Raw genomic sequence first — 27,349 nt, 5'->3', positions numbered from 1 at the left:
TCGAGCACAGCATCGGCTCTGCCGCAGCCAGCCCACCGCAGGAAGCAGACGCCACCCGTCTCACGGCCAGCCGCCAAGAACCCACGAAAGGCTTCGAAGCGCCCCTGAGACAGGCGACCCAGGGACGACGAAACCCACTGCATTGGAGCTGGTAATCAGACCACTCCATCCCCTGGTGGAGGGCCAGGAGGAGAATCTTTTGTTGCCTTTTCAATTAATTTCACCGCATGCCCAAGTGGCTGCGGTACCCAAGAGTTCAGCAAAAGAGTGGTTTCGTTGTTCCCTGGGTCACATACCCGGTGTGCACGGCCGTCATCACGACCACCGTCCACCCTCCAGCGGTGGTCTCCCCACCCCTGCGCGCCCAGCCGTGGCACAAATCCGCCCCCGCTGTGACAGTCTCCAAGGGTCACGAGAACAGGCCTCTTCCTCCCCCATCCCAGACTGTTCTGGGGGTGGTCACAAGGAGCCAGGTAAGTGCTTCAATGTCCCTTAACTCAGCACGGCCACAACACGGCGTGGCACCCCACCGTGAGGCCCCACCTGCCGTTATTTCCGACAAGATTGTCCCCTTGGTCTCCCTCGCCCGGAGCTTGGACGTGTGGCTTGCACTTTCCAACCCGTCGCAATGGCTGATCCGGACCGTCTAACTCGGCTACGCGATTCAGTTCGCCAGGCGTCCGCCCAGGTTCAGCGGCATCCACTTCACCTCAGTGAAGTCAGAGAACACTGCTACCTTGCGCGCGGTGATCGCTACCCTCCTACGGAAGGATGCGATAGAGCCTGTCCCTCCGGCAAGATGAATAAGGGGTTTTACAGCCCCTACTTCATTGTACCGGAAAAAGGTGGTGGGTTGCGGCCAATCTTGGGCTTTACACAGACTCCCGTTCAAGATGCTGATGCAAAAACGCATTCTAGCGAGCGTCCGGCATCAAGATTGGTTCGCGGCGGTAGACCTGAAGGACACGTACTTCCACGACTCGATTCGACCTCGACACAGACCCTTCCTGTGGTTTGCATTCGAGGGTCGGGTGTATCAGTACAAAGTCCTCCCTCGCATCTTCACGAAGGTCACAGATGCAGCCCTTGCCCTGCTAAGGGAAGTGGGCATTCGCATCCTCAACAATCTCGACGATTGGCTAATCCTAGCTCACTCTCGGGACGTGTTGTGTGCACACAGGGACCTGGTGCTCTTGCACCTCAGCCGACTAGGGCTTTGGGTCAACTGGGAAAAGAGCAAGCTCCTCCCGGTTCAGAGCATCTCTTTTCTCAGCTTGGAGTTGGACTCAGTTTCATTGACGGCACGCCTCACGAACGAGCGCACACAGTCGGTGCTGACCTGTTTGAAGGCGTTCAGACAGAAGACAGCGGTTCCACTGAAACTGTTTCATGGGCTCCTGGGGCATATGGCATCCTCAGCGGTGGCCACTTTGCTCGGGTTGATGCATATGAGACCGCTTCAGCACTGGCTTCAGACTCGAGTCCCGAGATGGGCATGGCGCCGTGGGACACATTGCGTGGCCATCATGTCGATATGTCACTGCCTCTTCAGCCCTTGGACCGACCTCACGTTTCTACGGGCAGGCGTTCCCTTAGAGCAAGTCTCCAGGCGCGTCGTGGTTACGACAGATGCCTCCAAAATGGGCTGGGGCGCTGTATGCAACAGGTACGCAGCCGCCGGCTCATGGACGGGCCCACGGCTACGTTGGCACATCAACTGGCTCGAGTCGCTGGCAATTCTGCTCGTCCTGCGGAGGTTTTGGCCGTTGATCCAGGGCAAGCATGTGTTAGTTCGGACAGACAACATGGCAACGTTAGCATATGTCAACCGTCAAGGCGGTCTGCACTCCCATTGTATGTCACAACTCGCCCGCTGTCTCCTCCTCTGGAGTCAGCAGCACCTCAAGTCACTGCGAGCCACTCACATCCCGGGCGACCTCAACACTGCAGCGGATGCGCTGTCACGGCAGGTTTCCCTCAGGGGAGAGTGGAGACTCCACTCTCAGGTGGTCCAGCTGATTTGGAGTTGATTCGGGCAGGCACAGGTAGACCTGTTTGCCTCCCAAGAATCCTCCCACTGCCCACTCTGGTACAACATGACTGAGGCACCTCTTGGTATAGACACGCTGGCACACAGCTGGCCCCCTGGACTTCACAAATATGCGTTTCCCCCAGTGAGCCTACTTGCACAGACCCTGTGCAAGGTCAGGGAGGATGAGGAGCAGGTCATCCTGGTAGCACCCTACTGGCCCACCCAGACATGGTTCTCAGACCTCATGCTCCTCACGACAGCCCCCTAACCCCCCCCCCGGCAAATTCCCCTGAGGAAGGACCTTCTTTCTCAGGGATGGGGCACCATCTGGCACCCACGACCAGACCTCTGGAATCTCCATGTCTCCAAGAGGATCCCCCACTGGCTCATTGACGCCATAACAATGGCATATCACGCCCAGGACATGCCGCCCCTGGCAGGGCTACGAGCCCATTCTACCAGGGGTGTAGTGGCCTCCTGGGCCTTGACCAGTGGCGCCTCTCTAACAGACATTTGCAGAGCAGCGGGCTGGGCAACACCCAACACCTTTGCGAGGTTCTATAATCTCTGGGTGGAACCGGTTTCGTCCCGTGTAGTGGCATGCACAAGCAGGTAAGTCCGGGAAGCTGGCCAGGTGTATCGCTTGCGCATAGCGCCATTCACCTCCCCTGAGCTGAAGACATGCACTGCTGACTCCCTGTAGTGTTCACAAACTTAGTTCCCTGGATGATTTCCTCCGAGCCCTGTGGCAGACGAGTTCGTGGAGAAACTCGCTGCCAGCTCAGTACATGTGCTAACTAAGCCCTGTACTGGGGTAGGTGCTCCGCATGTGGTGGTTCCCCATAGGTAGCCCCATGCGATGTATATCTTCCGCTAATTCGTTTCCCTGTTGGTAAACTGCATCATCCTTGAGCAGAGGCCCCTCTGCCCCAGTCACCATGTTTGTAGAAACTCCTCCCCCATAGGGTAGGACCTACCATGGGACTTCTCCACATGACATACTTCCGACAAAGTTTGGCAAGACCATGTGACATATTTCCATTCAAAATACCCCCCCCCCCCCTTCTGGGCGGGGTGTGGTCTCCGCGGTGTCTTCCCCTTGGGAGGGACACCCCCCCGACGTAGACCTGGTGGCCCCAGTCGGTTAATTCCTTTTTTTGAGGGGAGAGGAAAAAAGAGGATAAGAGGCCACAACTGGGCTAGCCTGTCTCTATCTTTTGGGCAGTCGACTTGTCCCCAAAGGGCCGTTCGACACTCATAACAGCATTGGGGGAGGTTACCTGTTGGCCTGGTGCGCTGGCTATGAGGCACACAGTGGTCTGCCCATCACACACCGCCAGTTCATGTAACACAGTTCAGCCAGTTGCGGCATTTCGTATAGGGACCCCTAGTGTCACTACATCGACACAACGTCGAGTGAGTGACAGATATTGAACGTCCTGGTTACTTGTGTAACCTCCGTTCCCTGATGGAGGGAACGAGACGTTGTGTCCCTCTTGCCACAATGCTGAACTACCCGCTGAAATGGCCGGGACCTTGTCTCGGCTCCTCAGCACAAAACCTGAATGAGTGGTTGCATACCAGCTCCTTTTATACCCGTATGTCCGGGGGAGTGGTATGCAAATACCACTCGCCAAATTTCATTGGCCTTTTATCAAAGACCAGAGGTGTTTCAGGCTCCCAAGAGTGACCCCTAGTGTCACTACATCGACACAACATCTCATTCCCTCCATCAAGTAACCAGGACGTTTTCAGGTCATACCATTCAGCCAGGGTTCGATAACCCAAAGAGTAGTCCTAACCTACTTCCAAGGCCTCTTCTCTGTTAGAAAAGACAAGCTATCAAACTACACCTACCACCCATCCAATGCCTGTCTTTAAACCAGTCCCCCAACAGATTAATTAAGAGAGCGACGTACATGTCCCTCCAACTCCTATCTTGGCATGGTTTTGCTTCCCCACTCAATTCCTCCCTAGAAACCCCCAGATAAGGACTGAGAGGGTCAGCAGAACCAACATAAATACAAATCTTATAATATATAATCTTAACAAATGCATTTCAGTCTAGATTTTTTAAATATACAAATATTACCATCTTTAACTATAAACTGAAAGAGACAACACAGCCCTGATAATTTTTCTGCACTGCACTGGACATTCCATCCAACTGTGGCATTAGATAAGAACATGCAGGTGGTGTACAGTAGGTGTACAGTACTGGCCTTTATCAACTATCTTATAAAAGTGGCGACCATTCGAGGTGAGTGGATCCCAATCAGTGACCCAGTACATATTACAGTGCGTCATTCTCTTGTGCCACGTAAAGTATACTGGCACTGGTATCTTAAGAGCAAACTGCCACTCTACAGCTGTCAATGTGGGAATGGTGAGATAACTTAAACTCAGATACCATGTGGCTTAGAGCAGTTTAACTTTGCTGATAGTAAATAAAATCTTAACACACACACATAGACACACCACAGGGCAAGCACATCACAGACATACAGTATCTGACTTATTCTGAATAGTAAGCATTTACAGTAGCCCCAAAATGTATTTTGACACTTAAGCCACTCTTGCCTTATGATTATGAATTGTGACATTTATTTTAAAGAACGACAGCACTATACGAGGTGCAAAATGCCATAAGTGAAAGCTTCCTAAGTTGGTAGCCAAGGAAATCCACAGATGTAATCTAAATGTGTTCCATGAGCATTCTGGCATAATTGAATTAAAGTAATTTTCCTAGAAAAGAGGAAGTCTGGTGCACAGCACAACATCAGCAGCAACTGTTTAAAACTTCATCATCAAAGCTTTTTCTTCTTCAGAGCACTGATGCAATTATCAAAAGTGAAGTTCTTGCCATTGTCCATTATCTTGTCTCGAAGAAAAGACAAAACTCAAAGTATTCTTTGATGATGGATACACAGTATATACATATATATATTTTTGTATTTTTATAAAAAAAAAAAAATTCTCCCAATTTGGAATGCCCAATTCCCACTACTTAGTAGGTCCTCGTGGTGGTGCAGTTACTCACCTCAATCCGGGTTGCGGAGGACAAGTCTCAGTTGCCTCCGCTTCTGAGACCGTCAATCCGTGCACCTTATCATATGGCTCATTGTGCTTAACACCATGGGGACTCTGCATGTGGAGGCTCATGCTGCTCTCTGTGCTCCATGCACAACTTACCACCCGCCCCATTGAGAGCGAAAACCACTAATCGCGACCACGATGAGGTTACCCCATGTGACTCTACCCTCCCTAGTAACCGGGCCAATTTGGTTGCTTAGGAGACCTGGCTGGAGTCATTCAGCACACCCTGGATTCTAACTCACAACTCCAGGGGTGGTAGTCAGCATCAATACTCACTGAACTACCCAGGCCCAGATACACAGTATATTAATATTTCTGTATTTCCTCTAAAATGTCTTAAAAGCAGTGGAGGAAATATCGCTCAACCCTTCTTCAATGGGATGGTCCACAACCAAATCCTACTGAAATCACTTTTTCTGACCGTTGCCATGCTGGAGGGATACTATTGTATTACCTTCTTTCCAGTAAGCAAAATATGCACCAAAAATTAATGCAAAGCCATACACAAATATTTTTGAGTCCATTCCCTTGGACAAATGCAACTGGAACATTTTATTCTGTGTACCTCGTCTCCACCTCTCTTTCATGCATATTCTCTTCCCAGCATTTCTCCTTCCTCTGTTTGCAGAGAGCGTCTGCATGTTTGCATTGTGGGCTGCTATAATTGTCCTCTTTTAAAAGTCAGATCTTCTTTGCTGCATTTCAAGTGAGAAGCTTCAAAGAGAAAGCTGTGTTTGAGTGTTTGAACGGGTCATCAAACGATGTGGGTGTGTGTTACCGAGCCCTGACTGACTGGGACATTGGTTCCACACCCCGAAGCTTTCCAACACGGGTAGGGATCTTGGTACGACAAAACTCAGCCTAGTGGTTTATTTGTAGCAAAGTCATCCATGGGCTCATTTGAATGGCATTGATCAACAGGCAAATTGTCCAAAAGTTTCCTGTAATTATTCCTTTAATGAAATTTTTTTTAATTTAAGGCATTTTTTCTGTCCCTCTGTCTCAGATGGTGGTACTGAAGGACCCAATGGAGGATCCCGATGATATTCTTCGTGCTCATCGGTCCAGAGAGAAGACTTATATGTTTGATGTGGCCTTTGATTATTCAGCCACGCAGGCAAGCCCATTTTGTTTGTGTGTGTTTTGTGTACATTCAAAAGTTAACATTGTAAATTTAATGTTTGCTAAAAGGTCACGTTTAAGTGCGTAGTTATGTGTGCCTTTGTGTGCATTTATGTTTGTCACGTGTTTGAAAACAAATCAAATCAAATTGCTTGATTGTCACTCAACCATATACACAAGTTCAGCAGTGGGTAAAAGTCTTGGGTGCAGTTCCAAGCAACATAGCAGTCATGACAGTGAAGAGACATATACCAGTCTACAATAAACATCTAATTTACACATCTAATTTACATATATCACGATATACAATATACAGTATACAATATACACAATATAAAATACACTGTATACAATAAAAATACACAGTATAACCCCCCCCCCCCACCCCCCGTAATGTACAACCGATGAAAAACTACCATAACATATGGAAACAAAGGCCATTGTTAAACATGTTTTATGTGTGCTTTCCATAGGACGAGGTGTACCGAGCTACCACTAAAGGATTGATTGAAGGCCTTATATCAGGGTACAATGCCACCGTTTTTGCCTACGGACCCACAGGTTACTACAGACATTGTTTATCATCTCTCTATCTATCATCTATCTATCATCTATCCAGCTATCTATCTATCTATCTATCTATATAGCTGAAGTCAGAAGTTTACATACACTTAGGTTGAAGTCATTAAAACAAATTTTTTAACCACTCCACAAATTTCATATTAGCTAACTATAGTTTTGGCAAGTCGTTTTCGGACATCTACTTTGTGCATGACACAAGTCATTTTTCCAACAATTGTTTACAAACAGATTGTTTCACTTTTAATTGACTATATGACAATTCCAGTGGGGCAGAAGTTTACATACACTAAGTTAACTGTGCATTTAAGCAGCTTGGAAAATTCCAGAAAATGATGTCAAGCCTTTAGACAATTAGCCAATTAGCTTCTGATAGGCTAATTGTCTAATTGGAGTCAGTTGGAGGTGTACCTGTGGATGTATTTTAAGGCCTACCTTCAAACTCAGTGCCTCTTTGCTTGACATAATGGGAAAATCAAAAGAAATCGGCCAAGACCTCAGAAAAACAAATGTGGACCACCATCATCTGTACAAACAATAGTACGTAAATATAAATGCCATGGGACCACGCAGCCATCATACCGCTCAGGAAGGAGACATATTCTGTCTAACAGTGATGAATGTAGTTTGGTGTGAAAAGTGAAAATCAATCCCAGAACAACAGCAAAGGACCTTGTGAAGATGCTGGAGGAAACAGGTAGACAAGTATCTATATCCACAGTAAAATGAGTCCTATATCGAAATAACCTGAAAGGCTGCTCAGCAAGAAAGAAGCCACAGCTCCAAAACCACCATAAAAAAGTCAGACTACAGTTTGCAAATGCACATGGGGACAAAGATCTTACTTTTTGGAGAAATGCCCTTTGGTCTGATGAAACAAAAATGGAACTGTTTGGCCATAATGACCATCATTATGTTTGGAGGAAAAGGGTGAGGCTTGCAAGCCGAAGAACACCACCCCAACTGTGAAGCATGGGTGTGGCAGCATCATGTTGTGGAGGTTCTTTGATGCAGGAGGGACTGGTGCACTTCACAAAATAGATGGCATCATGAGGAAGGAAAATTATGTGGATATACTGAAGCAAAATCTCAAGACATCTGCCAGGAAGTTAAAGCTCGGTCGCAAATGGGTCTTTCAAATGGACAGTGAACCCAAGCATACCTCCAAAGTTGTGGCAGAATGGCTTAAGGACAAGTCAAGGTATTGGAGTGGTCATCACAATGCCCTGACCTCAATCTGATAGAAAATTTGTGGGCAGAACTGAAAAAGCGTGTGCCAGCAAGGACCCAGTTACACCAGTTCTGTCTGTTCTTCCAGCAACTTATTGTGAGAAGCTTCTGGAAGTCTACCCAAAACATCTGACCCAAGTTAAACAATTTAAAGGCAATGCTACCAAATACTAACAAATTGTATGTAAACTTCTGACCCACTGGGAATGTGATGACAGATATAAAAGCTGAAATAAATCATTCTCTCTACTATTATTCTGACATTTCACATTCTTAAAAAAAAGTAGTGATCCTAACTGACCTAAGACAGGGAATGTTTTCTATGATTAAATGTCAGGAATTGTGAAAAATGTATTTGGCTAAGGTGTATGTAAACTTCTGACTTCAAATGTGTGTGTATATATATATATATATATATATATATATATATATATATATATATATATATATATCTGTGTCTGTGTGTGTGTGTGTGTGTGTGTGTGTAAATGTGTATTGACATATTCCCCATGTCTTTATGCCTGACAATTAACATTGGCCCACATTAGGTCCAGTTTATGAAGCAATCATTTTCTTTTTTTTTTTTTTTTGCTCTTACTCGGAAATGACATCCACAGTGGCCATATGGCCAGAGTGGTAAAAATCACAGACACTGGGGCACGGAACAAAAGCAGCTGTTATGCGAAGCACCTGTTCACTTCGCTGTGTAAATCTTGCAAAACTTGTTAAGAACATGTTTGGTTCATATTTCACAAAAAAAAAAAAAAAAAAAAAAAGATTGTTTTTATTCAAGCATATTTTCCCTCCACATTAACATCACTGTAATGCAAAAATATAAAAAAATAAATAAAAATGCTCATTCTCATTACTAAGTTAAATTGTAAAGTACACATTATGGTAGTATTTGTTGTTCTGCTTTTGATTTACCCTGATTTAAATAAAAATATTTCAGTAACTTTCACTGTAAGTCTAACGAGAGTCATCACTAAGAAAAATAAGAAGAAGAATTATCAAAAAAAAAAAAAACAACAACAAAAAAAAAACATCTGGATGTACAACGTAATGACAATTTAAAATAATTTGACATAATCTTAAGGAAAATACTGTCACAATTCAAAAATTCTTAATTTTCCTAAAATAGGCTTCATTTCCTTTTGATGCAGAATACAATTTCTGATTTTGTTTCTTTTGATTTTATGGTGAAATATGGTTTCATAAGATTCACCTTGCTACTACAGCACTGCACAGCACCTATAGAGGCTAAAGTTCTTACACGGACTATATCTTCTAGTGGATGGATGGCACTTAATGAATTTGCTTTATAAAACATAATACTTCAATATGTATCCTTTGGATTTTCATCATCAAAGCCATGATGGTCTCGAGGCTTTGCTGCATTTTCAGTATAGATAAGGCTAAAGAGCACTGGTACGATGCACAGCAAAATACTGTATATGATCTATATTCATAAGATTCCTGAGCCTCAAATGCCTAATTGTTTATTATAGATCAGTTTTTAGGATGGGTTAAATAGAATACAAACTGATTCCTGGAAAGCCTATGTCTGTGTGGCACCTGTGTATGTGTGTGCTCTAATCTGATCCGTGCCCTCAAAGTGACTCTTACTGACTGTTCCAGTCTGTAGTCGGGTGACTTGGGTCTATATAAAGCTTAGAGGGCACGAAATCTGTACTCAGCCTGAAGGGGATAAAAGCCACCTGTAAACATTATGTTTCACTCTCTGTGACTCATCTCACACCTGTGCCTTGTGTTGATGTCATGCTGATGTACATATGCTAATAAAATACAATTAGCACACACTTAGAGACAATGGATTTTGTTTATGTTTTAAACAATCTTGAAAAGGGTTTTGCTTGGTTTTATATTATTTTGTCATAATATCTTGCATTATGTGTGGCAATTAAATTATGGTAAATTGTGGTCCTAATGAACAGGTTTGTATATACGTGTACAGGTTGTGGGAAGACCTACACTATGCTTGGAACAGACAGAGATCCTGGTATCTATGTACGCACATTAAACGACCTGTTCAAAGCCATCGAAGAAACCGGCGATGACATGCAATACAGTGTCTCGATGTCCTACTTAGAGGTGAGAACATTGATGGGCGCTAAAAATGATTGTAGTGATTGTAGATTGTAGTCATCATTCATCATCGCCTATCCCAACTAAATATACAGAAACAACTGTTAGTAAGCCATTCTTAGGTTGATTTCCCTGACAAGTGTTAACACTGTGGCTTTGAGGCACTACCAAAACATTGCTTCGTTTATTTAAGCATCCCGACCAGCCTGACACAGCAACATTGACTCAACCAATGGTGTGAGTTTGGGGCGGGACTATCTGTTTTATCACCAGTGGCAGATGGGGGGGTGTTTGGCAGTTCTGTTTGATTACACTAGTGCTGCAGAAATTACACACTTCACCTTTAAATCTAAATTATATTCTGATTGGTTGTGATGTGTCACGCTGTGCAACAGTTTCGCGCAGAGTGTGAATAGACAAAGTATTGAAGATAACATTTCTAAATATATAAACTAAAAATAAAGCAAACATGTAATGCCATGAAATCTGTAAACTCGCAAAATGTTAACAACTTTACAGATCAAATAATTAAGACACTTTTTGCTTAAGTGCTTTTAAACACTTATAAAATTATAAGCTTCTCATTTCCGCCTATTAACCCTCCAAAAATTGGCCCCGTTCACTTCCATTGTAATTGCCTTTCAACTCATCCTTTAATTGTTGTGGTAATCAACATTACTCCTCAAATGCTGTTGATTTAGCTTAACTTGTATTGAACCCAGAATATTCCTTTAAGGTCAAAGAACATAGACAAATGGAAAAGATAGTGAATTGGTTTCCAACATAAGACCAGAATGGATGTTTGAACACTGCATCTACAGATATTGAAGCAATTTCCTTCTCTTTCCTTCTCTGTGGGGAACAGACACAATGTTAAAGGCAAAATCTACATTGTCAAGTGACAGTACTAGACACAAAAAAATGCTGCTGAACAGACTTTGATTGACAGAATGATATGAGACTGTTGAGAAAGAACATGAGAGCGAGAGAGAGGAGAGCTGAGAATGCAAGATTGATGAGACTTTTATAAAAAAAAAAAAAAAAAAAAAACGACACTCTGAAGTGGAGTTCCTGTCTGCTCGTACATGTGAACTCAACTGCACATGCATCACCCGCCTATCAAAAACAGAGCAGAGCCATTGAGTTTGAAGGCTACACTGAAGCAGGCAGATAAAAGGAGCAGAAAAAAAAAATCCCATAGACTTACATTAAAGGAAGGACATAAGTAATTTCTAGAGACCAGAATTTCATAGAGACTTGGGGGTGTTTTTGTCTTCTTCCTTGGGCCAGTGAGTAACCACCTGGTAACTTTAGTGACATGCTGGCAACCACTCTGAATAAGCTAGCAACTGCATAACAACACTGTGACGAGGAGGAGGGCAAGGCCGGGCTGTGACTAATTATAATTATATTTATTTTTCACAAATTATACATTTGCACATATACAGTGAAATTCTTTTTTTCACATATCCCAGCTAAGCTGGGGTCAGAGCGCAGGGTCAGCCATGATACGGCGCCGCTGGAGCAGATGGGGTCAAGGGCCTTAGCTCAAGGGCCCAACGGTGGCATCGTGGCAGTGTTGGGGCTTGAACCCCTGACCATCTAGTCATTAACCCAGAGCCTTAACCGCCAAGCCGCCACTGCCCCTCCAAGCCGCCACTGCCCCTATGCACATCCGGCCACAACTGACTATGCACATCCGGCCCCCAATCGGGCTAATCAGCCGAGGAGAGGGATAAGTGCAGCGGAATGCGGCAGTTCGGGAGATAGAGAGCCACATGCAGCTGCCATGTGTGCGTTTATGTTTTTGTGTCTTTTTGTTGAAGTTCCTATTAAAATATTACTTTTGATTGTTCAGCCGATTCCCGCCACCTCCTTTCCCATGATGCTAGTAACCTTGTTACATTGGTGCCGAAACCCAGGAAGGAGGGATGTGCTGTCGTGGAGTCCTCGCCACTGCCATCCGCCCAAAGGAGCAGCCACTGCCGTCCACCCGGGGATGGAGTAGTCGCTGCCGGCCGCCTGGAGCAGTGGAGCCGCTGCCGGGGGCAGAGGAGTTTCCTACCGGCTGCCAAAACACGGAGGGGCGTTCCATCCACCAGGGGTCGGAGGACTGGCTCCTGTCCACCCGGGGAGGAGTGGCTGTTGTCCGCCAGAGTGTGGAGAAGTGATCAAGGACCAAGCGACGGCGTATCTCGAAACCGGCGAGCAAGTTTTTTTTTTCTCTCTCCTCTCTCTCTCCCTCACTGTTGCTCCACCTTGCCCTTTCCCTCTCCTCTCCTCTTTTTTTTTTTTTTTTTTCTCCCCTCGTCCCTCTCCCCAGCCCTAGAGAGGTGGGGAAAAGCCTGCCGGGGGTTCTGCGGCCTGAGGCAAAGGAGGGAGGTGTGTGTTGAGGAGGAGGGTTCAGTGCAGCAGAATGCAGCAGTTCGGGAGAGAGAGAGAGCCACATGCAGCTGCCATGTGTGCTTTTATGTTTTTGTGTCTTTTTGTTTAAGCTCTTATTAAAATATTACTTTGATTGTTCAGCTGGTTCCCACCTCCTCCTTTCCCATGAAGCTAGAAACCTTGTTATAAACACTTTAACAACCACTCAACAACTGGGCAACAACATAACAATTTCCTGGCAACCACCCACAATACCCTAGAATCATGGAAGTGAGTTTTCCAAGGGTAAGCACCAGTCACAAAACAAGTCTAAAATGTAAATGTAAAAATCTCTAGTCTCAGATAAAAGCACACTAACAAAAATATGCCCAATATATGGCTTTAAGGGATAGTTCACCCCAAAATGAACATTTTATTGAACTTATGAACTTATTATTTACTCACCCTCATGCCATCCCAGATGTATATGACTTTCTTCTGCAGAACACAAATGAAGGTATTTAGAAGAATATCTAAGCTCTGTTGGTCCTCACAATGCAAGTGAATGGTGACCAGAACTCAGATGGTCCAAAAAGGACATAAAGGCAGCATAAAATTAATCCATATGACTTCAGTGGTTACATCCATATCTTTTGAAGTGATATGAAAGGTGTGGGTGAGAAACAGTTCAATATTTAAGTCCTTTTTTACTGCCAATCTCCGCCTTTGAACAACCCCTATCAGTAGGTGGCTGAATATATAACTGAAACTCACTTTCACTCCAGAATATGGATTTTCAGTAAAGAAGGACTTCAATATTGATCTGTTTTTCACCCACACCTATCATATAGTTTCTGAAGGTATGTGTTTAACCACTTGAGTCTTATGCAATGTGTAATGCTACTGTAAATGTTTCAAACAGTAAGATGCTTTCATAACATGCTATAGATATGCTGTCACATGACCTCAAAAGAAGGCCAGAAACATACTTTACATTAGTACGCAATCGCAGATACAAACGCATGACCAACGCATTGCCAGTGCGTGATCCGGTTAAACATGCTTCACATGCATTCTTGCGTTACTGTGGCAGTAACAAACCTCAGTACTCAAGGGGGTGATAGAGTTACATTGTGCCATTAAACTGTATGTGTTATTATTCAGGTAGTTGCTACTGTATAAATACATTAAATCTAATATTGCTCAGCAATATTCTCTTCAAACTTTTGCTCTGCCATGACAGTAGTTGACAGTTCACACTTACGTCCGCTATAGTGCCCCTTGTGGCAATGTTGAGAATGCAACACATACTTGCATTGTGTTATGAATTGAGGTCTGCATTCACATATGTTTTAGCTTTAAGTTACAGTATTTAATTCAGCAAGCATATTTAATTCAGCAAGTGCCATCCTATTATCATCTTGGAAACAAACGCGGTTATCTTGCATTTTTTAATCCAGTCTTGATGGAAAAAATTTAAATGCATGGACCGATAAAATCTATATTCTGAATGCACTATCTTTCTATAATTTTATCGATTTGGATAAAAGTATCTGCCTAAGGAATTAATGTAAATACATACAGAAAATGTGAATATTGCACTCTGTATGTATACTGTTGAAGGCACGTACTATAATAGTATGCAATTGTGATCGTACCTACCAGTACATACATTTACATGCATTTAAATGCACACCCAGAAACACTGTGTGCACATGCAACTTACCACACACATACCGTACATAAACACACAAGTGGTTTATGTTGTTTGACTTCTTTAGGTTAAAGAGGTGTTTGGGATGTGCAGACCTATGAGTAATCCACTCCGTCCACACACGGAAAGAGCAAACCTCAGTAAATTGCACAATGCTCTCCTGTCCTGTAGCTTTTCTTAAACCTTCACATTAAAAATACTGTTTACACTGGGCTGTCCAAATGCTCGAGGGGGTGCCTTCCTGGAGAGGAAGCGTTTTTATTCCCAGCCTCTCTGGTTTTAAGTTCAGACCTCCTGGTTTATCCTGTCCTCTTTTTCTCTTTCCATCATCTGTATCTATAGCTGGTCTTATTCTTTTCCTCTGTCAATCGCTTCTTTTTATACTGTCAACATCACCCTAAAATTATCACATGCTTATAGCACATCAGAGTGACCTCAGTGACTGTGATGAAATGTTCCGAAGGAATGGCTTGCATTGAGAGCTTTTGAGGTGACCACAGGGGAGCTCAGGATATGGCCTTGTTCTAAATAGGGTTGAATGAAGCTTAAGTATTCTGAAATATTAAGGGAATAGTTCATCCAAAAATGAAGATCCATTACTCACCCTCATGTTGTTCCAAACCTTTACGACGTTGTTGTTTTGTTTAGTTTTTCTGTAGAACACAAAAGCAGGATTTTTAAAGAATATACATGCTTTTCAATACAATAAAAGTGGATGGGGACTGGGGCTGTCAAGCTACAAAAATGACAAAAAAGCACCATAAAAGCATCATAAAAGGAGTCCATGTGACTCATGCGCTATGTTCAAAGTCTTTTGAAACAATACAAGATATTTGTATGAAGAATAGATGGAAATGTAAGTCTATTATTCAGTATTTGTCCTCCCTCAAACAGTGACAGTAGAACTGTGCTGTAAAAAAGTGGTAACCTGAAACTGTTACATAAAACACTATTTGGACAGTACTTGATTTAAAGGGATAGTTCACCCAAAAATTAAATTTCTCTTCTCTCTAACCCTTACCCTAACCCTCCCATATGTGTATGACTTTCTTTAATCTGCTGAACACAAATGAAGATTTTTAGAAGAATTTCTCAGATCTGTTGGTCCATATAATGGAAGCGAATGGGTGCCAAAAATTTGAAGCTCCAAAAAGCACATAAGGGCAGCATAAAATGACTCCAGAAGACTTTGGTGAGTAAATCAATGTCTTCAGAAGCGATTTGATAGGTGTGGGTGAGAAACTATAAATTACTATAAATTCTCCTCCCTGCTCAGTCTATCTCCACTTTCTGTTTCTCCTTCTTCTGTTTTTGGTGATTCACATTCTTCATGCATATCGCCCCCTACTGGGCAGGGAGGAGAATTTATGATAAAAAAAGAAAATGACTTAAATTTTGATCTGTTTTTCACCCACACTTATCATATAATGTCTGATCACATTGATTTAACCACTGGAGTCATATGGATGACTTTTATGCTCACTTTATGTGGATTTTGGCACTTACAAATTTTGGCACCCATTCACTTGCATTGTATAGACCTACAGAGCTGAAATATTCTGTATTCTGTAAATGTTCTGCAGAAGAAAGAAAGTCATACACATCTGGGATGGCACAAGGATGAGTAAATGATGAAAGAAATTAAATTTTTGGGTGAACTATCCCTTTAACCCTTAAAATTAGTTTTGTTGGTGTAACCTAATGTTTTCAGATTGATTCAGTAATGTTAAAAAAATATTTTTGACTTGAATAAAACCAGTAAATTTAGATGATACCACATTTTTCACTGTAGATTACATTTTTTTCAGTTTGGAAATTAATATGGTCTTTTTTTTCCTGTTATATTCATGTGCTACAGATCTATAATGAGATGATAAGAGACTTACTGAATCCATCCTCTGGGTTTCTGGACTTGAGAGAGGACTCGAAGGGAGAGATACAGGTCACGGGGATCACAGAGGTCTCCACCATCAATGCACGCGAGGTTCGTTATTGAGACCCCCACGTTTCTATACAAGCAGCTGATTTGCATTATTTTCAGGCATTATCACTTAGTTTCAATTCATAAATCATTGTCCATAAATAGTTTTTACTTCGCTTGTATCTTTGGAAGTATCTGAATTTACTTTGCATAAGGTTTTATGTTGTTTCAGTATTAGTTTTAGTTAGATCAGACAATCCAACTTTGAAAATATGAAGTCAAAAATTTTTAATTGTTTTTTTTTTATTTATTTTTTTAACAACTACATTGTTTAATGCTTACATAGTATGCAGCTTCTTTGAGTATAATGGGAGCATACTAGTTTTGTTGTGTTGTGCCGCTCGCTTAAGCACTGTTGAGGCCAAGAGGACAATGTTATGGGGAAGCGAGAGGTTTTCAATAGTATTTATCAGTAAATGAATGGAAAGGTAACCCATATTGCTTATTTGAAAAAGTAATTTTGTGTTTATTGTATTATGGAGTAAATTCTAAAAGTAACACATTACTTCCAAAAAAGTAATCTGATTACATAATGCTTGCTATTTGTAATGTGTTCCCAACTCTGTTCCAAGCAAAGCTCAATACAAGACATTCTGTAGATTATGTTGTGTTTTAAAGCTGTTTTCTTTTTCTCAGATCATGGAGTTGTTAATGAAGGGAAACAAGCAGAGAACTCAAGAGCCGACAGCGGCCAATCAGACGTCGTCTCGCTCTCACGCTGTGCTGCAGGTGGCCGTGCGACAACAGAGTCGATGCCGAGACATTCTACAGGAAGTACGATTTGCACGACTCTTCATGATTGATCTGGCTGGGTCTGAGCGGGCTTCACAGGTACTTATGATGTGTGTGGTGAAAAATAGTTTATATTTGTACGTCTAAGAAATAGCTATCAATATTAGGTCTGTTTATCTTCTGGACTGAAAAGTTACATAAAACCATATATATATATATATATATATATATATATATATATATATATATATATATATATATATATATATATATATATATATATTTTTTTTTTTTTTTTTTTTTTCAGTAAGCATGATGGGCAAGCAGTGATGTATGTCCATAAATCAGGCCATCATTAATATAAAAGCTATCAGTCTTTCTTCTTAAATAAAAGCTGGCACAGTTGGCTTTAAATATATTCAAAATCACATATTAGCCAGTGACTTGGGAAGAATTCCAAGAGTAATTTATAGGTGATAAACGTGTTCTCTGGGGGAAAAAATGGGGAAGTCCATTATACTGAATAATTTGTCATTGTACCATAACAATTATTAATTATTTTCTGATGTCTGAGACTCCTCCACAAGTCACATTAGGTTTGTGTGCAGAAAGAAATGTGAATCATGCTTCATATTAAAGTGTCATTCGCCCTCACAACAGGAAAATATTACATGAGAGAACACATTTACGATGGGAACTGCTAAAAATATTAACCACTCAAGCACCCTGTGGGTTTAAACATGAATATTTTTGACACAAAAGCAGAACACATTGTTGGTTATGGGGCATTGTTGCTCAGAATCAAGAGGGTTATTTGTTTTCTATTAATGAGAAAGACTGTTGCGCAACTAGTCAGAGAATAAGATAAGCAAGAGCGCCCTCTGCTGGAAATCAAAATCAAAAATGTTGAATAGTTCAACCGAAAATGAAAATTATCATTATTATTGGGAGCTCTTTATCTCAGAGCTGTTTTTTTTTTTTTGACAAAAACAACTGCTGCATGAAAAAATACAATTGGAATCGTGCCGGTGGAATAGTAATGTCATGATATCGTCAGACAAAACGGTGCTATAACAATTTGTATCATACTTTTCAGACACAGAACAGGGGTCAGAGGTTAAAAGAAGGAGCTCATATTAACCGTTCTCTCCTTGCTCTGGGGAACTGCATCAATGCCTTGAGTGAGAAGAATGGCAACAAATATGTCAATTACAGAGATAGCAAACTCACGCGACTGCTCAAGGTACAGCAAAGCAATTCTTCATGAACAGAAAAGCTCAAACATGTTCATCAACTGTAAATGTGATATTTTCCCTGACATATGATGATTTGATAAGGTCTTGAGTCCTCCGCACTTGTATGGGGTCTTATTTTGTCTTCAGGACTCTTTGGGAGGGAACAGTCGAACAGTGATGATTGCCCACATAAGCCCCGCCTCTCTGGCCTTCGAAGATTCACGGAATACCTTGACCTATGCCGACCGTGCCAAAAGCATCCGCACACGGGTAAGTTCAGTGCATATTGGAAAGAATAAAGTAATAAAAACAACAACAACAAAAAACAAAACATCGGTATCATTACTTCTGCATTAAGTACACTGTCCAAAATCTTAAGATTCGGTGAGTTTGATACTTGTCTCCTGCACTATGTTCTACTGACTGCCATCTGCCCTGTTTTTACATCTACTCTGTCTCTATCTATCCAGGTAAAGAGAAACCTGTTGAATGTGTCCTATCACATCGCTCAGTACACCAGCATTATATCTGACCTGCGCAGCGAGATTCAGAGGTTAAAGAAAAAGATTGCGGACCAGGCCAGTATACAGCTCAACCCAGACAGAACAGACATCCGCCATGTTCAAGGTAACATCCTGTCTGTAACATAAGAAATTATATGCTCATTTACAATGCACAAGTTTAAATTCTATACTATTCTATTCTTTATTATCATATTATTTTCTATTTGATTATTGTTTCTATTTGATTCTATTCTGTTATTTTTTAATGGATGTTTTTTTTAATTTTTTATATTCTGTTCTAATGGGTTCTATTCTATTCTAATAGATTCTTTTATACAGAATTTAATGTATTCTTTATTAATAGGTTCTGTTCTATTCTAATATATTTGTTTTCTAATTTATTTTATTATTTTCTTCCCAATGTAGTTTATTGTTTTCTCTTCTAATGGTTTCTATTCTATTCTATTAGACTATTTTCAAAACGATTCTGTTCTAGCCCAATAAATTATCTTATTCTGTTCTTTTGTAAAGGATGCTTTTCTAATAGATTATATGCTAATCGATTCTATTCTATTCTTATAGATTATGTTCTATTTTAATGTATTCTTGATTAATAGGTTTTATTTTTCAATAAATTATTTCTTATTGATTACATTTACATTTATTCATTTAACAGACACTTTTATACAGAGTGACTTCTTGCAAATGAGAAATAGAGCAAACACATAATTTTCTTCTCTAATGTATTCTATTCTAATACATTTTATTCCATCCTGTTCTATTGTTTTCTTTTCATATATATTCTAAAGGATTATTTTTTTTAAAGATTTAGTTCTACTCTAAGATTATTTTTTTATTTGATTCTATTATGTTATTTTCTAATGGATTATATTCTATTATAATGCTTATTTCTTTACAAATAGGTTCTATTTCATTCTAATATATTCTTTTTTTTGATTGATTCTATTCTCCTCTAATGGATTCTATTCTATTTGATTATTTCCTGTTCTATTCTATTCTTGTCTAATTCATTCTATTCTTTTCTATTCTTGCTGATTCTATACATTTCTGTTCATTTCTTTTCAAATGGATTCTGTTCTATTCTATTCTATTCTATTCAAAGAAGATGAGTGATATTGCTCAGATATGTTGCATAACATGACTTCTCTCTGTTTGTTTACAGCAGAGGTGCAAGCTCACTCATCTCAGCAGAGTCAGGCTGAGATGGACCAACTACGGGAACAGCTGATCAATGCATTTAGACAGCAGATGGACATCAGGAAGCGTCTTATGGAGTTAGACAACAGCAACATGGAGATCCAGATTGACACATCCAAACACTTGCTGACCATTGCAGAGTGAGTCTCCCTTCTACTGAATGCCAATGCCTTACATACATCATATGAAATTATGTGGCATCTGCAAACAAATGATGTGAAAAAACTGACCGTTTCTCAGAACTAAATTCACATTTCTGACCCATTTTTGCAATTACTTTTAACCAACTGGTGTCAAGGTAATTTTCAGTGGATGTATGAAATCAGTCCCTTTCAAGTTCACTTCACTCAGGTATCAGAGGTACAGAGATATAGACTGAGATATGTTCTGTGTCTGTTTAGCTGGGAGCAGGAACGTTTCAGAAGAAGAAAGAAGTGGCAGGGCGAGAGGAGGAAGGAGAGTTTTCATAAGGATGAGAGCGAGAAAGACTCCGACTCACCAGAATCTCTGCCGGACAGCACAGAGACACAAGAGGTGGCCATGGCCAGAGAGAATCTTGTCACACTCATGGCAGAGCAGAAGAAAATACAAAAACAGAAGGTAATTTATGTTAGTGGTAATAGAGTAATAACACCCCAAAACCTTACAGTCTTGACCAGAGCAATAACACTGGGAAGTCTGATTCATTTTAGTGAATCAGTTCAAAAGCAATGTAATGATTCATTATGACTGATCACTCCCCAAAGTGTTTCCAGCGTCCCTGTGTGGCATTTTACTGTGCTGTTTTAGCTGTCTTATTAAATAAATGTTTACAGCTATTTATAACTTTAAAAAATGCATGTTTATGATTCCAACATGTCACCCTCCTCACAGTTTTACTTCAAGTACTTACAGTCAAGTGATTAACAAATGTTTGGTGAATCACTTTTATGCAAAGAACCAGTTAAAAAAAAAAAAATTCATTTGTGAATCTGACATCACCTGAGTAAAGATAAATCAGTAATTATATATAAGTGTATAATTTCAACTTGAACTGGCATGTGTGTTCACCCGGAATCACTTTACTAAAATACTAAATGTTAAAAAGTATTTTTGACAATAGGCCGTCTGTTCTCCTCAGGCCGGGCTGGAGCAGCGTCTGACAGAGCTGAGAGAGCAAGCCCGACATCTCGAGGAGCTTCTCCCCCACCGCGTAAGCTCTGAGGAGCAGAGGGAGGTTCTTTGCCTCCTCTGTAAGGTCCACGAGTTGGAGATCGAGAATGCAGAGATGCAGTCAAGCACTCTGCTTAAGGACAATGTGATCCGGCAGAAAAACGTGGTCGTGCAGCGTTTTGAGCAGCACAGGCACCTATGCCACGAGATCATCCTGCAGCAGCGGAGATTTATTGATGGTGGGTCATTTGCATGAGTAAGCAAGGACTGTCAACCAGAAATGAATCAGGCAAAACTTTCTAAGCAGAATTATCCAAAAGTCTTTTTGAATGATTCAGTATGAGGTTTCAGTTCAGCTTTCAAGCAGAAACAAAAACAAATTTGACGATGTGATTGAACATCCAGTATATAGTTGTCTTTTGGCTATGAAAAGTACTGTTAACATGATCTGCTGTGATTCTTTTGCAGATCACAGTCTCCTGGTCCCTCCTCATCTTCAAGAGCTCTATGAGATGTACATGAAGGAAATGGATGAGAAGAACTTGGATAGAGTCGTGGCCTTGGATAAGTTCACCATTCGTACTCTTAAGGTACTTCAAGAAAGACATTTCCGAAAGGTTATTGTCTTTCGAAGTCAACATGAAATCGAAAAATGACACTCTTTACTTTCTTAATTCACATTCCTGCTCTTATTATAAATGATCCATCAGTGCATGTTATGCCAGATAAAAAAAGGTATGTTTTTGTAGTCTTGAATCAAAAAAACGAAGCCCAACCCAAACACTAACTACCTCTGAAATGACTTTCCATTTTGGCTGATGTCACCTAAGACGGGCATGCTTTTGGATAATGTTAACCAATAGGCAAATACCGATTTAGGCATTGTCTTATCAAACTTACATTTACTGTAGTTCTGTGTAGCAAAGGTTCGTATTTTGATCAAAGGAGAAGCAGGATCCAGTTTTCACAGTCCAGAGTTTTATTAACAAAATAATAGAAAATCGCTTCACAGCTTCACATTCAAAACCAAAAGTCTGCTTTGCAGCATAAAAGATAAGACAGGTCCGCTTTTCAGCACAACAACATATGAAACACTCTGGTAGCAGACACGTAGTCTCTGGTCTGTATTTATCTCTAATCTCTCTCTCTCTCTCTGTGGACTGGGCCATCTCGATGTGGTGTTCTATGAGGTTAGTGCAGCCAGGGAGAGGCGACAACACGTCAGAGAGACTTTTTTGCAATCTGGCAACCTCTGTACATTGTGACGGCGAGAGGTGGTCTCCACAAGGGACCGGAGTGAACTGATTGGCTTTTAGCCTCACCTCCATACCAAGCTCCTCCCTCTCTGGAACTACCATTGCCAAGGAAACGGGGACCGCCATCCTTCATGGTTTTAGTAGGTTGAGGTGGTAAATTTGACGAGCCCCTATCTGTACGCACTTCCTTATACTCCGTACGACTTCCCCAACTTGCTGTGTGACCTCAAAGGGCCCTTTCCACTTTGCGAGTAATATAGAGCTTGATGTGGGTAGTAATACAAGTTCTTGTCTCCCTGTGCAAACTCTGGGACTGATGTTATTGAGCCTATAGCAAATTCTCCTGTGATAGACGCCCCAGTGTGTGGCGTTTTGCTCTCAGGTCAAGAACGTATTGAATTAAATTTTTGCTTTGTGAAGGTCCCTCCTCCCAGTTTTCCTTCATGACGTCTAACATGCCACGGGGATTACGCCCATATAATAATTCAAATGGGGAAAACCCTGTGGAGGCTTGCAGGACCTCTTGCACTGCAAATAACAGAGGTTCGAACCACTTATCCCAATTCCGAGCATCTTTGAGCACGAATTTACAACTCATAATTTTAAGGTCTTATTAAATCGTTCAACCAAGCCGTCCATTTGTGGATGGTACACACTTGTCCAAATTGATTTAATACCCAATAATTCATACAGCTCGCATAGTGTACGTGACATGAAAGTAGTGCCCTGATCAAGCAATACTATGTGCTGAGATGTTGCGAAGAGGCACTGCTTCCGGGTATCGCATTGCATAGTCCACCAGAACCAACATAAAGCAATACCCGCGTGCTGACCGTTCTAATGGCCCGACAAGGTCCATGGCCATCTCTGTCAAAGGGAACCTCGTTCAGCGGAAGAGGGCGCAATGGTGCTTTTGGAGTGGCTGGCGGATTCACCAGCTTATATTCGCGGCATGTCGCACACCACCGGCTAACATCCCCACGAATGCCCGGCCATTAGAAACGGGCCATGAGACAGTTTAGTGTTTTCCTCTATCCCAAATGACCTTCCATCAGACTATGATGAGCCAACTGGAACAACATTTCCTGACGGCTCCATGGTACTAACAACTGGGTTGTATCTTCTTTTGTCTGAGCTTCCTGCATCACTTGATACAACCGATCATTTATAATTAAAAAATACGGATATGTGAGTGCAATGCGCGGCTGAAGGTGTTGACCATCAATTACTTTCACTTGGTCAAATGCATCAAAAAGTCTCGTCTCACATCTGCTCGAGAGGGAAATTGTCTCACTAAGGAAATTGTCATTCCCCTAAGGGGCGGGGAAGCCAAGGCTCCCTTACTTCATCCTGACGTGGAGCTGACGCAGACAGCCCCGGCTCCACCTCCCCCATCAGCGCATTACACACCCCACACCGTCCCACTGTATTACAGGACCCATTCACACACAACCCCTTTAACAATTTGGGAAAAGCCGGCCAATTAGTTCCAGAATTAGTGGATGGGTGAACTAACCACAGCCTCAGTTTTATGCTTTGAAATAGAATAGTGACGATCATTGCAGGATAATCATAAATATCCCTGTGCACACACCTCACCTTCACCCGAATATTTGTATCCAATGCCCCATTTTGAACCAAGCATTGATGAATGGAGGTTTGGTTACAATCTGAAGCCACCAATGCTTGGTATGTACCCCCCCCCCCAATACTCACGGGTATTTGGGACATCCCGGCTCGATCGGGGGAAGCCTGTGGAGTGTCGGGGATCCGGATCAACATTCCCAACTCCATCACAGGGCACCGTTTGCAGATGTGTCCCGGCTCCCTGCAACTTCAACAGACAGGCCCAAACCTCATGCCCACACCAGTGGCAGCAGCTTCCCCCACCTGAGAGGATGGGTAGGGCCGGGGGAGAGAGAAACAGGTGTGTTAGTACAACCCCGAGGCTGGGGCACCGGTCTCGGGGGATTGTTCCACCGTTTCTGGGGGAACGGGAAAGAAGGAGGGGAGGGGGAGGGACCACAGAGAGAGAGAGAGAGTGGGGCATGCCGGTCCCCGGGTATGCCGCTAAATGGTCCTCCGCCAACTGCACTGCTTCATCCAGCGATGCCAATCGGTGTCACTGGACACACTCCACCGTTCCTTTCGGTAGTTGGGAGACAAATTTTTCCAGTACCACGAGATCGAAGACACCCCCGATGTCACTGGGCTCTTCAGCCAGCACCCACCGCTGGCAGGCGTCGCAGAGCTGTTGAGCGAAGTCAAACGGGTGGCTGACTATGCTCAGCATCAGGGATCTAATAAATTCTGGGTTTTCAGAATTCTATTATTTTGCCCCCCACTGGTTTCACTCTGAAAAAAGTCACATTACGAAATTAAAATGGTTTGTTAATATTGTTTCTTGTTGAATTTAAAAGCTCTTCAGGAGGTTACTGTGTGGACTTAAAAGATTAACAGAACATTAGTCACCTGTGATCATGAACATCTTCACATATTTGCTGACATATGTCTGTCTAGGAGGGTTCTTTGCCCAAGATCACCCACCCCAGCAGAGGCCGTGACCCCTTGCAGGAGATGGACTCAGACCAGGAGAGTGTTCGCACGCTGGGCTCAGACAACAGACAAGGGCAGACGAAAGTGAGGAGACACACGCTGCCTCCCATCCTGCCAGAGTCTGATGGGTAAGAATGCCAAATTCTCTCAAATTGGTTTCATCTTTTGTTATTTAGTTTTCCATTATTCATCCATCTTGGTTAGAATGCAAAGTGACATTAGACTGAAAATACCCTTTCACTGTTAAAAAAAAAATGCTTCAACCAGCCTAAGATGGTTTATGCTGCCTGGCCAAGTACTGTAGGTGCTCTGCTAGTTTAGGTAAAAAAAAAAAAAAAGTGCTTAGGAAAATTCTAAGAAGTTTGCATGACTGCTCCAAAGTGCAATTCATGAAGAACATTTTTAAGAGGTCTTTTTGGGAAAACTAAATATTCGTAAATTTTTGGTTAGAAAATAAGAAGAACATGGTAATGATTTACCTTTGACCTCATGATTCCATTCCCTGGGTTTCTTTCCCTTGTTCACACAGAGAGCGAGTTTTTAAGACCAGTCACAAACAGATGAAGAACTCTGTAGTAATGACACCACCACCCATTCATATCAATGGACAGGGCAACAGAGAGGTGAGCGTCCTCTTTAGATGTAATAGAGAGTTCTCTCTTTCTCTCTCTCTCTCTCTCTCTTAACAAATTTAACCTACTATTCTTACCTACTATATCTGTCTGTTCGTCCGTCTGTCCCTCTGTTCATCCATTTTCAAGACAATTTATCCATACATCCATCCATCCATCCATTCTCAATACAATTTATCCATCCATCCATCCAACCATCTATCCATTCTCAAGACAATTTATCCATCCATCCATACATACATACATACATAAGACAATTTAGTATTTCTAGCAAACGTAGAAACTCAGTCCAAATTGTCTCACTTTTGATTTTATTTAATCAAAAGTGTCTGACGCTGTTCTGACTGTATTTCTGCTCTGCAGCTGTTGCCATCTGTCCTGGATGACACCTCGAGATGCAGTCATCTCAGCCACAGTATGAGCAGCCACCTGGACTCCTCAACTGAGTGCAGTGAGAACGGCACAGATGCTCCTCTCACACCTAAAAGTAAGAGGTCCTCAGTTCTTTCATCTTTGTGCATGTTATGCGAGATTGTACATACTGTGATGTTTGGGTTGGCCAATTATAATACGTACCAGTGTTTCCTGTAGTATTCTGTTGTTGTTGTTGTTGTTTTTATACTGGTCCTAATTATACTAAGAAAACATTTTGATTACATGCACAGTAGTTTTTATATTGGTTATTTCTCTCCAGAGAAACAGCAAATCCTAAGAGGTGTGCAGAACATCGCTGTCAAGGCCGCCCGACGGCGCTCTAAGGTCCTTGAATTAGACGCCCTGCGATTACCCCCACCGCCCTCTCCCCTAGATCCCAAGAAGCACAAGAGTAACCTGTCTCTAAGCGAGGTGCCCCCCAAAGGCCTGGTGCTGCGCCGTGGGAGACAGCCAAGCCCAGAGCTATGGCACGCCACCTCTGATGACAACCTGTCCAGTAGCACGGGTGATGGCACCACACCCAATGGCACATGGACGGGTCCCCGAAATCGTCAGGCTGTTAAGAACCCCACCCCACAGGAACAGGACTTTGAGGGTCGCAGATACAAGAGGAGGTCTCGATCATTTGAAGTCACAGGACAGGCAGTGAGTTTTCAGAAAAAGAAAAATGTCCATGCACCTATTCGTGTTGATGGGTGGATGTCATGAAAAAATGTCCGGGTCCAGTGTCAGTATTTAACTTTTCCATTAAGGGGTAATATTGGCACCATGAATTTTAATTTCAGGGGCATTTTTCCCTTTATGATGGGATGTGTTTTCTTATCATATAATTGAACATAATGATATACAGTATTCTTGAATTTAAAAGATTTGTTAACATAAAATTCTCAATCTGAATAAGTACATCTTATATTTTACACAGTGATCAGCATACCTAGGCCTAAATTAGAGATTATTAAGAAATCAGATGTCACTAATAAGACAAAGGAATTCACACTTTGAATTGAATGACTTTGAAGGATATGAAGCCTATTTTTAAGTTTTTCTTTAAGTTAAGCACATTTCCCCCAAAATCTCATTATATATATAAATATATGTGTATATGTATATGTATATGTATATAATAACAAACTAAATTTTCTCTACCCTCCAGTTGTCTCAGGTAAAGAACACCAGCCAACGATTTCGTCCCCTGGATAGCACTTCTGATCCCCACCTACACATTAACGGCCACCCCCCTGCCCCTCTCCTTCGGCTCCAGCATAGAGCCCAACCTCAGCTTACAAAAGCCCGGCCCTCCCACAACATCCACCAAACAGGTATGACAGAATTTCAGTCATTTGCCTTTTTTATATAGATAGATAGATAGACTGACTTACAGCTGTGATGCATTTTTAAAGTCAACA

General features: G+C 42.0%; 1 protein-coding gene across 1 annotated transcript in view; it reads left to right on the top strand.

Moving 5' to 3' along the window:
* The window catches only part of LOC127427314 (kinesin-like protein KIF19), a 66,513-nt gene that overhangs the window by 37,037 nt on the left and 2,127 nt on the right, over positions 1 to 27,349 (top strand). Inside the window, exons 3-19 of the mRNA XM_051674845.1 lie at positions 6,135 to 6,245; positions 6,724 to 6,811; positions 10,035 to 10,171; positions 16,102 to 16,227; positions 16,861 to 17,055; positions 18,053 to 18,199; positions 18,339 to 18,461; positions 18,662 to 18,818; positions 19,878 to 20,052; positions 20,314 to 20,512; positions 21,033 to 21,303; positions 21,533 to 21,654; positions 24,841 to 25,004; positions 25,406 to 25,499; positions 25,872 to 25,995; positions 26,203 to 26,588; positions 27,097 to 27,262. Coding sequence (XP_051530805.1) covers positions 6,135 to 6,245; positions 6,724 to 6,811; positions 10,035 to 10,171; positions 16,102 to 16,227; positions 16,861 to 17,055; positions 18,053 to 18,199; positions 18,339 to 18,461; positions 18,662 to 18,818; positions 19,878 to 20,052; positions 20,314 to 20,512; positions 21,033 to 21,303; positions 21,533 to 21,654; positions 24,841 to 25,004; positions 25,406 to 25,499; positions 25,872 to 25,995; positions 26,203 to 26,588; positions 27,097 to 27,262 — 2,785 coding nt within the window. The remainder of the gene's footprint in view (positions 1 to 6,134; positions 6,246 to 6,723; positions 6,812 to 10,034; positions 10,172 to 16,101; positions 16,228 to 16,860; positions 17,056 to 18,052; positions 18,200 to 18,338; positions 18,462 to 18,661; positions 18,819 to 19,877; positions 20,053 to 20,313; positions 20,513 to 21,032; positions 21,304 to 21,532; positions 21,655 to 24,840; positions 25,005 to 25,405; positions 25,500 to 25,871; positions 25,996 to 26,202; positions 26,589 to 27,096; positions 27,263 to 27,349) is intronic.

This window comes from Myxocyprinus asiaticus, chromosome 36 (genome assembly GCF_019703515.2).
Source record: "Myxocyprinus asiaticus isolate MX2 ecotype Aquarium Trade chromosome 36, UBuf_Myxa_2, whole genome shotgun sequence".
NCBI classification, from domain to species: domain Eukaryota; kingdom Metazoa; phylum Chordata; class Actinopteri; order Cypriniformes; family Catostomidae; genus Myxocyprinus; species Myxocyprinus asiaticus.
Note: the sequence above shows the minus strand (reverse complement) of the source record. Positions and strands in the feature narration are given on the sequence as shown.